Below are 14,749 nucleotides of genomic sequence, written 5' to 3' on the forward strand. Positions count from 1 at the left end.
TTTCTTCACCGTGGGAAAGTCCGGCGATGTGATTCGCCACCATTGTCACCAAAGGGTGGATGTTCATGTCTGCGACTGTTTTCGCAATCTTCATGATGAGTTCCTGCCAGTTGATGGCTGAGCCTATTTCACAGGATGGTGCTGGGGCAGTTGGTGGTGGTGGTGGTGGTGGTGATCTGTCCTGTTTGGGTCCTGTTACTTCTGCGTATGTTCTTCCATCCACACGCGCATCGCTTTGGCTGTTGGTTGGATTGCCAGTTGGGATCCTGTGTGCCAATGCGGGTTTGTAAGTCTTCCTTTGTCCCTGGTCTGTTGCAGTTGAGTGTGGGGAAGTCCTTTGTGGTGAGGATGCCCTCATGGTGGGGGAGGGCTATATAGCCTCCCCTCCTGGCCACAATGCCCCCGGAAATGACGCCCATTGCGTCACGCACGGGAAGGAAGAGGGGGGACTCTACCTGAGTCTCTGCCCCCCAGGGGGGCGGGGAGGGGTCTCTGGTGCCCAGACGACACTAGAGCGCTGACCGCTCTAGTGGCCCCCTGCGGGTGCCGCGGTCAGCGGCAGAGATGAGAGCTAGGTGTAGGTGTTGTTCACGAGACGGAGGTCCATACCTGCCAGGTTTACCGGGTCCATACGTGACTGGATGGGCTAGTGCTGTATTATTTTCCTTAGAATTCTGGTGTTAGTAGTCCTCGTTATAGTTCTGATTAACTAGAACTACAAGTCCTTGCATTCTAATGTAAAAACCATGACGGGCCAACGTAGTGACGCATGTAACTGGACAATTCGGTAGCTATGAGAGGTGGTGCACAGCTAAGTCAAACGGACGTCTTGCTACTCACCAATAATGTGGGCGCTCGTCAGTTTACTGGGTCAAAACAGTACTGGCTCGGAATAACTTGCAGGGATGGAATAGTGTTTAGGAACAACCATGACTTACCTTCTAAATTCGAGGTATACGTAAGCAGACTCTATGTGAGTGCGGCCTCTTACCTACTTTGAAGCAGGCATAGCTGCTGAATGAGCCAGTGCTACCTGTGTGACACGTTTAGCAAGTCCTGGCTATTCAGGAAACAGCACTTTATTGTACTTCGGGGCTCGCAGTTTCGCTGCTAAAAAAAAACCCCAGCATGCAGAGTATTTGTGGGCTAAAAAGCCAGGACTGCCTAAAGGAGTCACATATGAATTGGAGCCACCCGGCGGCTATGGGTAGGGAGGGGCAAGGGATTGGGTTTATCTCTTGGGTGAAAAGCAGGGTGAGATGTACTGGAGTTTGCACCAGACTTGAACTTCACTCAGCTGATGTTGTGAGGCTCCTGCTGATGCTGTATATTCCAGGAAGCCCACATTTCTCTCCACCCCCACGCGCCCCTGTGTTACTGAGGGCCGTATCCCGGAAGTGTGGGTCAGTGATCTGTAGGTGATTCCGCGAGTGCTTTCCAAGTCTGGAGGGACTTTGAACTATTCGGTAGAAAAGTGTTAATGACCAACTCCAGTGTGCACCCTTGGAGCAAAGGGCTCGGTGATACGACCATACCGTGTTCTTGTGAATAATGAATGGCACGGCCCTGTAGGTACCCTGGGCAGGCTCAGGCGGCCCTTTAGAGGCCTAATAGAGTGTGGGCATCTTTAAGTGTCTTACTGTCCCATATGGTCCCTGGCAGCTGTGGTGACCGCTCTACAATAGCGCTGTTCCAGTGCTGAGCCTTCATGTGAAAACCAAATGCATTCTGGGAAACAAAGGTTGTAGTCATGATCAGCTGCATTTGGATTAATTAGGCGAGCACACGCATGATTAGTAGGTTCAAAGCCCAGAGCTATAAACAGTGCTGCTGATGGCATGGAGTGAGATGGCCACGCTGCTGATAGCCGAAGGAACACTCACCACGTCACCCATGCCATGCTTGATGCTGCAGGCACTTCTGGCTTTTCGTCCGTGGTATCTTACATTATAGAACTTGTAGTTTAACTCTGCAACTCATATGTATGGGCCATGAAGTTAAGGAGGGCAGCTGGCTCACAAGATGACTCTTATCACCTGGGGCCAGTTGTCATCTGCCACCAGGGATTGGGATTTCCTTTGTGATCTCTGTGCGGGATGGTACAGGGTGACTCCATGGGGCACGTGACACCTTCAGCTAGTCCTGGCTTGTTTCACAATGGCATTAATTCAACAGCATGCTGTACTTTGGACCTTAACATTGCAAGCTTGCACTCTTCTACCCCAACACGAAAAGTGCTAATGAATAACCAGCATTGGCAAAGCCAGTTGGTCTCAGCTATGCGAGAGCTATTTGCTTTGACAATGTGTTTTAGTCATTAAACGCCAGTGTGGTGGCTGTTTAGCATGGCTAAAAGCTAGTAAATTGGGGTGTATTAGGGTGGGGTATACTGAGTGGGGTAGATGGGAGTAGGGTAGATTGGGGTAGAGTGTAGTGGGGTATATTGGGGTAGATTAGAGTGAGGTAGTTTGGGGGAAAGTGGGTGGATTGGGGTAGACTTGAGTGGAGTGGGGTAGACTGGAGTCGGGTATTTTGGGTGTATTCTAGTAGGGTAGGATGGAATAGAGTGGGGTAGAAGGGGGTTGATTGGGGAAGTGGAGTAGAATGAAGTGGTGTGGGATAGATTGGGATGGGGTGGGGAAGATTGGAGCAGGGTAGATTGAAGTAGATTTGATTGGAGTAGACTGGGGTAGATTGGAGTGGGAGCTGGGGAAGATTAAATTGTGGTTGATTGTGGTGAACTTGGGTAGTTCAGGCTGGAGAGGGGTTGATTGTAGTGGGGTAGATATCAGGGTAGAGAGGAGTAGGATATATTGGGGTAGATTGGAATGAGTGGGTAGTTCAGGGAAGCATGGAGTGCTGCGGATATGGGTAGATTGGAGTGGAATGGAGAGGGGTAGATAGGAGTGGTGCGGGATAGATTAGGGTGGAGTGGAGTGGAGTAGAGTGTAGTGGGATAGATTGGGTGGATTATGGTAGGGTAGGTTGGAGTGGGGTAGATTGGAGTGAGTGGGGTGGGGTAGATTGGAGTGGAGTAGTTTGAAGTACGATTGAATACAGTGGTGTGTGGTAGATTGAGATGGTGGGGTAGATTGGGCTGGGTGGTGTAGATTAGAGTGGAGTAGATTGGGGTAGATTGAAGTGAAGTAGATTGAAGTGCGGCAGATTTGATGGGGTAAATTGGACTAGGTTAGTTTCAATCAGTCAATCAATCAAGGGTTTTTCAGTGCAGCTACTCACCCGGAAGAGTCTCAAGGCTCGGGGGAGGGGGGTGCGCAGCCCCTAGGCACTCGCAGAGTATCGTCGAAGGCAGAGTAGGTTCAGAGGTCTCCCATGGCCCATCAGGGTACGTGCGGTGCTGGACGCTTATGGTGATTCATTGAAGAGCCAGGTGTTGAGGTCCTTCAGGAACTTGGAGAGAGTTGGTGTCTGGCGGAAGTGGAGAGGGAGGGTGTTCCATGCCTTTGGCTGCGAGGAAGGAGAAGGAACGACTTCCTGTTCTCGTCTTCTTGATGCGCGGTACCATGGCAAGGGAAAGCTGGTCTGAGGGGAGGGATCTTTGGGGTGCGTGGAATGCGAGGCAGTGGTTCATGTAGGTGGGGCCGGTGTTGTGGAGGGCTTTGTGTGCGTGGGTGAGAAGCTTGAAGGTGATTCAGGAAGAGGTGACGGCGTTGCTCTGTCGGTCCATTTTGAGTTCGCAGTCCAGGATGATTCCGAGGTTGCGTGCGTGGTCCGTTGGTGGGGGTGGGTCTCCGAGGGCGGGGGGGGCCACCAGGTGTCATTCCAGGCATCAGGATGTGGGTCTATGCTGAGTATTTCGGTTCTGTCTGTGTTCAGTTGTAGGCAGCTGTTCTTCATCCACTTTGCAACTGCTTCTATTCCTTCTTGCAAGTTGTGTTTCGAGATGTTGGGTTTGTTGGATAGTGAGAGGTCCAGTTGTGTGTTGTCTGCGTATGATACAATGTTGAGTCCGAGTGCTCTGACGATGGAAACAAGAGGGGCCATGTGGACGTTGATCAGGGTGGGGCTGATGGAGGATCCTTGGGGACTCCACAGGTGGTTGGCGTGGGCTCCGAGATGAAGGGAGGGAGTCTGACCCTCAGCGTTCTGCCAGAGAGGAATGAGCGGATCCAGTCAAAGGCTTTGTTCCGGATTCCTGCATTGTGGAGTCTGCGGGCTAGGGTGCAGTGTGAGACTGTGTCGAAGACCACAGAGAGGTCCAGGAGGATGAGGGCCACAGTCTCTCCTCTGTCAAGGAGGGAGTGGATGTCGTCTGTGGCGGCGATGTGGGCGGTCTCTATGCTGTGGTTTGTCCTGAAGCCTGATTGGGAGGAGTCAAGGATGTTGTTCTTGTCGAAGGAGGCGAGTTGGCTGTTGACAGCTTTTTTAATGACTTTTGACAGCTTTTTTAATGACTTTCGCCAGATAGGGAAGTAGGGACATTGGTCTGAAGTTCTAAAGGTTGCTGGGGTCTGCCGATTGTTTCTTTAGGAGAAGGTTGATCTCGGAGTGTTTCCAGTCATCGGGGAAGGAGGCGGTCTCGAAGGATCGGTTGATGATTCTTTGTAGCTTGGGGCGATGATGTCTGCGGCTCTCTGGTAGATGTGGTGGGGGCAGGGGTCCGTGGGGGCCCCAGAGTGGGTGGTCCTCATGGCCTTTAGGGTGTCTTCGATGCGGAGGGCGGTCCAGCTGTCCAGAGTCGACTGTGTGATGCAGGAAGCAGCGGGTCTAGGTTCCTCGTGGATGTTGTTGTTGTCATAGATGGTCTTGATTTTGTGATAGAAGAAGGCGCTGAGTTTGTCGCAAAGGTCCTGGGAGGGTGGGATGTCGGTGGACTCGCTGTTGGGTTGGGCGAATTCTCTGATGATCCCGATGAGTTCCTTGCTGTTGTGTGCGTGGGCGGAGATTCTGTCCTAGAGTGCTTTCTTACTTCAGTGTCTGATGAGTTTGTGGTGGGCAGTGGTGGCTGTTTTGTAGTTGTCGGGGTTCGCTGGGGTTTTGGAGTTACTCCATAATTTTTTGAGACGTCTGCAGGTTTGTTTGGATTCCCGTAGTTCGGTGGAGAACCATCTGGCTTTCTTGGCGTGAGGGTTGGAGGATTTCTAGAGGTTGGTGACGGTGTTGGCGCAGTCGGTGATCCATTTGTGTAGGGTAAGGGCGGCGGTTGTGGGTCGTTGTCTGAGGTGGTGAGAGCAGAGCAGCTGAGGGTGGCGGTGAGCTGTTGGTCGGAGATCTTGTTTCAGGTACTGCGTTGGAGTATAGGTGGGTGTCTGCGGGGAATGTTCGCTCTGTAGGTGAAGTGGACGCAGCGGTGGTCCATACATAGGAGTTCGTAGTGGAGTGGGGTAGATTTGGGTGGCATGTGGTAGTTTGGAGTGAAGTCAAGTAGGGTAGATTGGGTGGAGTGGAATTGAGTGTAGTAGATTGAAGTACGGGGAGTGGGGAAGCATGGAGTGCAGTGGATTTGGGTAGATTGGAGTGTGGTGGGGAACACAGACTCTATCCTATGGAGATGATCAGATAGGAGTGGAGCAGGATAGAGTGATAGATGCGGGTGAAGTGAGGTAGAGTGGAATGGGGTAGAGTGGAGTGGGTCATATTGGGTGGGTTATGGTAGAGTAGATTGGTGTGGGGTATATTGGGATGGGTGGGGTAGATTGGAGTGGGGTAGATTGCGTTAGGATGGGGTAGAATAATCAATGGAGTAGATTGGGGTAGATTGAAGTGGGGTACATTGGAGTGGGGTGGCTTGGATGTGGTAGATTGGAGTGGAGTAGGGTAGATTGGAGTAGGGTAGATTGTGGTAGATTGGAGTGGGGTAGATTGGAGTGGAGGGGGGTTCGATTAGAGTGAAGAGGAGTTGGATAGATTGCAGTGGTGTTTAAAGTGGAGTGGGGTAAATTGGACTGGTGTAGATTGGAGTGTAGTGGGCTTGGGTAGATTGGAATGGAGTGGGTTGGATGTGGGTACATTGCAGCGGGGTGGATTGGGGTAGATTGGAGTTGGGTAGACTGGGGCAGATTGGAGTGAGTGGGGTAGATTTGAGTGGAGCATGTTAAATTGGGGTGGAGTGGGCTAGACTGGAGTAGGGTTGGGGGTGGTGTTTGGGTTAGTTGAGTGGAGTGGGGTGGATTGGAGTTGATTGGGGTAGGTATGGGTAGAGTGGAGTGGGGTAGATTGTAGGGGAGTTGGGTAGATTGGATTGTAGTGGAGTCGATTTTGGTAGATTAGAGTGTACTGGGGCAGTTTGAAGTGGGTTAAATTGGGATGGGGTATAATGGGTGGAATGGGGTAGCTTGAGTGGGGTAGGGTAGTGTGGAGTAGATTGTAGCAGAGTGGGGTGGGATAGATTGGGATACATTGGAGAGGAGTGGAATAGACCGGAGTGGCGTAGAGCAGAGTGGGGTAGAGCAGATTGGAGTAAGTGGCATGGAGGGACGTGGAGTGGCATGTTGTGCCATGGAGTGAGTGGCATAGATTGGAGTGTCGTGTAGTAGAGTGTCTTAGAGTGGAAGGGGATAGAGTGGAGTGCTATGTCGTAGAGTGGAGGGGACTCTCAAATAATAGAGTGGCATGGCATAGAGTGGAAGTGTCAGGACTCAGTCCGGGACACTGTCATGTGTCAGGGACTCTGGCAGCGACTGGTGCCAGGGAAGAAAAGGTAGGCAGAATACTGAGAACAGAGCTGCCCAAGATCACACAGCGAGTCAAAGGAGAAAGGGAATCCTAAGAGGAAGCTCTTTACAAGAGAATAAGAGAGTTAAGGCTCAGAAAGGACAGGCCCTCAGAGGTGATTAGCATTCAGAAAAACTACACACAGGACAGGTATGCAAGTTATATATACAAAACAACATTAACAATAAAGGGAATGTGGGGTAAAGCACTCGGGAGCTCCACACGGTAAGACTGAAGCTCAGTAAGGTCCTCACCTACAATTGCCGTTACAGATACTGACTGCAAATACCCACATGTACGATATGCATGCAAAGGCAGGGTCTGTGGAGCTGATACCTATGGTGATGTTATAAATGTAACTCAAAGACAATACTCACAGTGAACAAGAAACACCACCTCGGTTCTCAGCTGTGGCCACGGATCGCGCAAGGCAGTAACAGCAAGGGGGTAGAACTAAACACAAGCACGATAGACAAGGAGCTAGCAGGGAGGAGTGCTTATTAGGAAAGGAAGGAAATATCACAGGACACACTTGGCAGAAAGCAAGTATCAAACAAACATGGTAATTAGAAGCAAGACAGCAGGAATAGAAAGACAGCAAACTAGAACTGGAACAAAGGAAACAGGAAGAAAGGCAGTGACTGGAAAAGGATATACAGAAGGGGAGGCTACAAGGGTATACTAGAATACTGCAGGTTCAGGAATCAAGTAGCATTGAAGGCAGTGCTGGAGCAGGAACAAGAATTGAACTAAAGCTCAGGAGTCAAGGTAGCACTGCAGGCAGTGCTAGTTTAGGAACAGGGAAATTACTAAAGCTCAGGAGTCAAGGAACAAGGATAGGTATAGTTCAGGAATAAAGAAATAACTAAAGCTCAGCAAACACTGGAAACAAGGATATCAAAAGCTCAAGAAACACTGGAAACACGGGTCGGTCTCACCGGTACACAGCTACAATGACCAATCTTGGGCTGAAGAGAGTTGGGGCTTAAAAGAGCTCACAGTAATGACATGCATCCGGTGTGAGCAGGCTAGCAGCAGCCAGCCACAGGTGAGCTGAATTCCTCCACCCATCCTTGGCCTGCAGGGGTGGAGAGGAAGCAGTGAGCAGGGAATTCTAAGTAATGGAGTTTCAGGCATGAGAAGGCTGTCTTCCACAAAACCCGGCATGGATTGGGAAGGATGGGAATTTGCAAGTTGCATCCAAATGACTGAAAGTCAGTATATGCATGAAGGGGAGGGTCTGGAAGCTTATTAGCACACTGGAGAGCCCCACAATTCATCCCCCTGGTGGTGGACACAAGAATGCAGGGAACAAGTCGTGACAGGATGGGCATGGAGTGGTGTAGTGTGGAGTATGCATGGTGTGGTTGCGCACTGCCATTACAGACAACTCATTTTCAATTGAAATGTCCATTACACTTACACCAAAATATGGTTTTACTGCACAGAAATGATGTGTGTAAATGTCATCTCCTACTGTATTGATCTGTTTGGACCATATTCAAATATTTGTTTCAACCACAGTACAGAATTACAAAAACATGTGCTTCATTTATACTAATTCTGACATATTCTGAAACATCAGCACAGTTCATTTTTATTTGTTGAGTGCTAGAAAAAAAAAAACATCTTACACCCTCTCGTCTTACATGGACACTCAGCAGGATTATCACATAAATGCTCTCACTTTAAAGTCAGAAAAAGAAAAGTAAACCCCAAACTCTCCAAGAATAGGGAGCATGATATTTGATGTCTGTCTTTGAATGCTCAACACAAGTGATAAGATAAGAACAAGATTGAAAGATCTGTTTACAGAAAGCGAGTTTGTGGAAGAAATCAGTAAACAAGGTTTGGGCAACGGGAAGGACGAACTCAAGCTGGCAAGCCTAAAGTGAATAAAGCCAGTAAATAGAAAGCTAGAAATTGTGAGTTGCAACTAAGGGTGGGCGGTTAACTCCGCTCCGCCAGTTGAGTTTGAAGAGTTTTAGAACTCCGCATTATGTTTGGAGTGCGAAGTTTTCAAAAACTCCGCACTCGCAGTGGAGCGGAGTTTACCTGTGCCGAGGAGGACAGGAGTTTAGGACTTACCTACTCCTCCTGCTGGCAGCACCCCGCTTCCGCTGCTCCGGGTGGCTCGTAGAATTCAATTAACAGGAAGAACTGCAGTGCGCATGTGTGAAGGCAGGCCTGACCCTATCGTGGGATTTTATCGGGTCAGGAATGCCTTCACGCATGCACACTTCAGTTTTGCCTGTTAATTGAATTCTACAAACCAGCTGGAGCAGCGGAAGCCGAGTGCAGCCAGCAGCAGGAGAAGGAAGGAAGGAACCAGGAAGAAAGCCGGCGCTGCCATACCCAACCAACAAACACAGGAGGAGGCCCAGGACGGTCAGGCCTTACTACGTGGTGGAGAATGTGGAGTGTGCAGGGGAGGAAGGGGGCAGGGGTTGCAGATGTAACTCTGCCAGGCCGCGGAACTCTGCAGAATTTCATGCAGTTTTCCACTAACTCTGTGAAATTCCGCAGAGTACAACTCAGCACGATCTGCCCAGGGTTAGTTACAACCCAGAAAGCCAAAGGAAAGCAACTGGCAGAATATATTCCTAGGTCAGCTTTCTGAATGTCCCCAAGATGTATTTAACAAACCAGACAGCTGCGCTGTCTGGTGAGCTTCAACCTAAAAGGGAGCCGGGGTTTTAAGGTGTAAGACATGACATTGGGCCCCTTGGCAGCTCTGACTTATTTTTCCTGAGCTGTCAAGCTTCCTGATTCAATGGAATTCTCAGCCAGCTCATGTTTTTTCTTTGCAGTCTAGTTGTTGTGTTAATGTTTAATTTATTTTAAATAGAAGTGATCAGGGACCAGAATTCAAAGAGAAAAACTCAGTCTGAATGAGGTGCTCACCCATGGAACTGAGACCATTGAAAGCTCTGTGGCTATTACTGTTTTTTGGTAACATGGGTTGCCATTGTCCCACTTTTCTGGTACATTAGTTGCAAATGTTAACCACAACAACAGCTGCTCCTAGTGTAGTGACCACTATGAATTTATGATTGAAATGTGAGTTTAGGCATCTCACAAAATGTGACGGACTGGTCTCACACACCACCAGGTGTCATGCTTCATCATTGACCAGTCCTCACCCTCTAAAAACTCGGTTTGATAGAGGGCGGGCATGCACCTGGCGACAGGGATGCACTTCTAAACTAAGTGGGGGCCCATGAAAAAGTCCGTTTTGGGACCGGAACTCACGCACCAGGCAGTAGTTTTTAAGCTTTCGACTCCCTTTCCACCTATTAACCAATTAGTGGGCACTATATATACCACAGTCCTGGATCCTTCAGGACTGTGGTATATATACCACATTCACATTTTGTGAGATGCCTACACTCACATTTCAATCATAAATTCATAGGGGTCACTACACTAGGAGCAGCTCTTGTTGTGGTTAACATTTGTTGTCGGAGGCTGGTAGCTCCTAGAACTCCGTGCCTCTAGTTCCCCTCCCCACGCATCAATGTGGGGTTTTCTTGTGTTTAACATTAGTTGCAAATACATCACTTTAAGAGATATTGTTTTTCAGAGTGTGAAACAGGATGAGCTTGATACTTGTGCATACCTGAGTAACACTGGTGTATCTATTCCCCTGCAGGCAACTCATTTCTTCTGGGGATTCTGGGCACTAATCCAAGCACGGTATTCCACAATTGCTTTCAACTTCTCCCGGTAAGTGTAATGGGTAGAGCAGACACCAATGTCTAGGGGCATCGAGTGAGTGAGCCCATCAGAGTGGGGTCGAGGGAAGCAAGAACCCATAAACTTTCTGATTCTATGCTCAAGGAGCTCACTCAGTCAACTTCATTTCTTTGCATTCTGGTACCTGTTTATCTCATTATAACTCCAGAGCTAAAATCCCCTGAACCCAATGTGAGTGTAGGTTGTACTGCACACCACCACAACCTGTAGCGCGTCATGGAGCAGCATTGAGTCAAACACAGTATATTGCTTTTTAGTAGAACAGGAAAATGAAAGTACAGAAAACAATTATTTGTGATAAAATAGCACTGCTGGCAGTATTACTTTGCTTTTCCTTCAAACTAGTGCTTGTGTATTCAGATGCTTCAACTGGAAGAATCAATGAATCTATCTTTAGTTATACATTGACATCTTATTGTATTGCATCTTTTGGAGTCAGTGATAAGGACACATTGAGGAGCACACCGTATCAGGATTTTACAGTGTTATTGGTTCTGTCAGCTTTCACACGTTTTACTCGCAGTAGACGTAGTAGTATTGCACGAGGGCTTTATCAAGGCTACAAATAAAAGATAGATCAATTATGCTGTATAGTTTTTGAGCAAGTATATCCCTAGAATCAGTAGGGGGGTCAGGCTCATACACTTGTGCCCTCCTGTGAAAACATGTGTGAAAGGTTAAAAGTGTCCGAAAGAGTCAAAATGAAATATTGCCTGTGCTCACCACCTTCCATATTGTTTACACAAGAATACCTAACATTCTTGGGTTATTTATAACACTATTAAAATCTGGAACAGAATTCCAACCTATGGCTTGTAACTATGGTGTCTGAAATATTATGCCTCCCCCATTTTTCTCGGCCCGCGTTTGACCCATCACCCCAAATATTTTCCAGAAGGAAAACCCATCACCTAACATTCTTGGGTTATTTATAACACTCTTAAAATCTGGAACAGAATTTCAACGTATGGCTTGTAACTCCGGTGTCTGAAATATTAGGGCACACACTGGGGGTGTAAAGGGACATAGCCCAATATTCATTGGTTGGTTACGTAAATGTATTCTATTAGACAATATAAATAATGGAGCATTTCAAAGAACAAGTATTATTGTACACATAAAGCTACACACAATTCATTATAAATAATTGCATATTTTGAACCGAAAGTTAAACCGTACACATGATACATTTAAGTCAAATGTCAAATTTGTGGGTCGATTACTGAATATGATGGGCGTATATGTCACTCTATTGAATAAACGTTGTTTGAAACAAGAAATAAAAACGGTTGTCTATCTTCATAAAACACCAATAAAGAGGCAAGAAAGCAAAATTAACTTATTTGAAGTAGTTCTTTCCGTGAGACCGGCACATCCCTCTTGCTCATCACCAACACGGCTTCCTTACCACTACCAGTTTGGTACTGTCCAGTCAGTGTTTGATGTCGTGACACTAAAAGTAGCTTCAAAAATAGTGCCTGAACATCAGTGTTGTCAGAGCAGGTCTGGGATGCTGGATCTAAGTATCTCTGCCATACTGGGGGAGAGGAGGCCTCATTAGATAGTATTGAGTCCTGGGCATTGGTCTGCTTGCATGTAAAATATCAGTCCACCGGGTGACTAGAACATAGCTTTATATCTGTCAGTCTGTAGGCTATATCAGAGGGAGGGATAACACAGAGAATATGCAAGCATGTGGGTATTGCACTCTGTATGCTGGACCATGCAGAGTACTTTGAGCATCTAGTGATTCTACACCGAAAAAATAATTAAACATTTTACCAACAATAAAGCATTGGGGGAACAAATGGAACAGAGAAACAGGCAAATTGACAGAAAATGGCACCTGGAGCTGTAACATAAGTACTGATTAGTAATCAGCAATGATTTTCAGTCATAATACGCATGGATTAGTAACTAAGTCTGGGCGGTGAACTCCGCTTCGCTTGCGGAGTTTGTTGCGATTTCCATACTCTGCATCACATGGAGCTCGCGGAGGTCCAAAAAACTATGGTTTTTTTCCTCGCTCGCGTTCATCAACATCAAGTTGGCATGCGAGGAAAATCCACCTTCTGGCGAGAATTTTCCTCATTCGTGATCGTCAACATCAAGTTGGCGAGCGCGAGCGTGGAAAATCAACCTCCTGGTGAGATTTCTCAATGCAAGTGGTCGCGAATGTCCGCGACCGCTCACATTGAGGAACCGTCCGTTTGCCTTGAGAATGCTGCCGCTCGCGTAAAAATCTACTCGAACAGCAGAAAGGAAGCAGCACCCTCTTGCGCTATGCGCTGGTGCCGTTCGCGATGATTGCACAGTACGGACAAGCACCTGGCATTGAAAATCACTGTGAACGGCATTTAACTAATGCATTCCTCTGCTCGCAGAGCTCCACGTAGCGCGGCAGAGTTCTTTTGCACATTGATGAGTTCCGCGAGCTACGACCAGGCTTATTAGTAACCACTAAGGCAGAAAGTCGCATTTAAGTTAACAACATCATTCATCTTCAGTGGTTCCTGAGTATTGAGACTGGAAATAGATTTTGTTGGTGATATCCAAGTATCAATGGGTGTGCTGGGCGTGCAAGTCACTGGGTATGAGGGAGTGGAACTCAATAGTCGATGTGAATATCTCTTAGTGTTTCTGATCAAGACTCTTGAGGCATGGATAATGCTCTTGGTCGATATTTTTTCTTTACATTGTTGTTTGCGAAATAAAAAGCATTCCAAAAAAAAAGATAATATTTTTTTTAATCTTAGTTTAAGTGCTTTGATAGTATTTCTGATGTGGATCTGACCGCAAAACGAATGCTAATCAATAGGTAAAGCACAGGAGAATTCTTGCAATTAAGCCAGCGTGCAATTTCTTGATGGAAAGTGTAGGTGAATCCCTCCACTTAAACAATTTCTTTATGTTGTTTCACAGTTTGCATCTAGAGCAATCATGACACGTCAAAGCCTTTCTGTTTAGCAAAGGCGTTGATTATGGTGCTAACTTGCTTGTGCTCTGAACTCAGATGGACCCAACTTCTTCTTCTTAAGATACTGTTGTTTTCTGAGTTATCGCTAGTCAATCTTGTAAACTACTGAATTACCCATGTTGATTTTCTAACATGTGACTGTACTTTGGAGAGACTTGCAGATATGATGTCCCTCACTGTCAATCAATCAATCGAACTTTAGTCTATAATTAATAAAAACCATAAACATGTACAAAAGCCGCAACACAGTCACCAATACAATACATATAAAATCACTGAATCTCTACTTCAGGCTATCTAAGCGCCCGTGTGTCCATCACAGCCGCACAGAGACAAGTCTATAAATCGTGCATCCATGGGTCTTATTATTCAAGCAAAGGGATACGAATATGACTCATTTAAAACTTGTGCTCTTCCTGTATCATGTAAGCGGGCACAGGAAATTCACTACGAATGCATTATAGAACAGAAAAATAAATATGATTCTGAGCTAAAAGTGATCGTACGGCTTCTGAAACGTGCAAATATCCAGGGGTTACTGTGCAAAGGGGCAAAGACAGTGTAAACATTTTGAGACAAGACATCAACTTGCGTCACCTGCTGGGGTTAAGTGCACAAAAACATTGCTTGTAATGCTTAATGCAAACATTGACACTACTGTGCAAAAGAGGCATTTTCAAGGTGCTTGAAAGTACCTTAACACCACTGTGCAAAGAGGAATAGGCAGTCCCAACCTATTAGTAATATACTCCTACTTAGCTAATGCTTTTATACATGCAATGCTTTAGCAAAGTGCCTAGTGGAATGAGCTTAGAGTCATTGTGCAACATACTGTGTGCAGTTGTGCTAAAAGGCAATATCAACCTGCTTGATGAAGTATTAAAAGGAATGTGCAAAAAGACAAACTTGTTAATGCTCAGCTTAACAGGCCTAGGTGCATAGTGCAACCGTTAAAGCAGCTATGCAAGGGTAACATTTACAGTGCAATTAGTGAGTTAGAAGTATTATCTATGTCCCTTTCTAACCCCTGGACAGAATTCAAGTTAAAAGTTTAATCTGTTTGTTAAGAGTTGCTAAAAACTGCAACAGGCGAATGTTCAGCATAACTCTGTGGCTTTAAAGCCTCTATGGCCACCGTCCTGCAGGTTCTAACATCTAAGGCTAAAAACTCCTTACGCAGCAATGACCTCCGGTATACTAGCATGTTAGGGTACACACACAGAGTACACATATACATGTTTCTTTTGCCTGGCGACACAAACAGCATAATGCATCTTCCGGTTGGGCCTCCTTCTGCCACTTAGGGACGCAGTCAAGTGTGGGAAGGCGTCCAAATCGCAT

The 14,749-nt window shown here is 46.9% G+C and overlaps 1 protein-coding gene across 1 annotated transcript in view; it reads left to right on the forward strand.

The window, feature by feature from the left end:
* Positions 1-14,749, forward strand: part of LOC146869053 (E3 ubiquitin-protein ligase TRIM11-like) — a 58,954-nt gene that overhangs the window by 25,828 nt on the left and 18,377 nt on the right. Inside the window, exon 3 of the mRNA XM_085599786.1 lies at positions 10,328-10,401. Coding sequence (XP_085455912.1) covers positions 10,328-10,401 — 74 coding nt within the window. The remainder of the gene's footprint in view (positions 1-10,327; positions 10,402-14,749) is intronic.

The sequence above is a fragment of the Triturus cristatus genome, chromosome 1_1 (assembly GCF_964204655.1).
Source record: "Triturus cristatus chromosome 1_1, aTriCri1.1, whole genome shotgun sequence".
In the NCBI taxonomy this organism is placed as follows: Eukaryota; Metazoa; Chordata; class Amphibia; order Caudata; family Salamandridae; genus Triturus; species Triturus cristatus.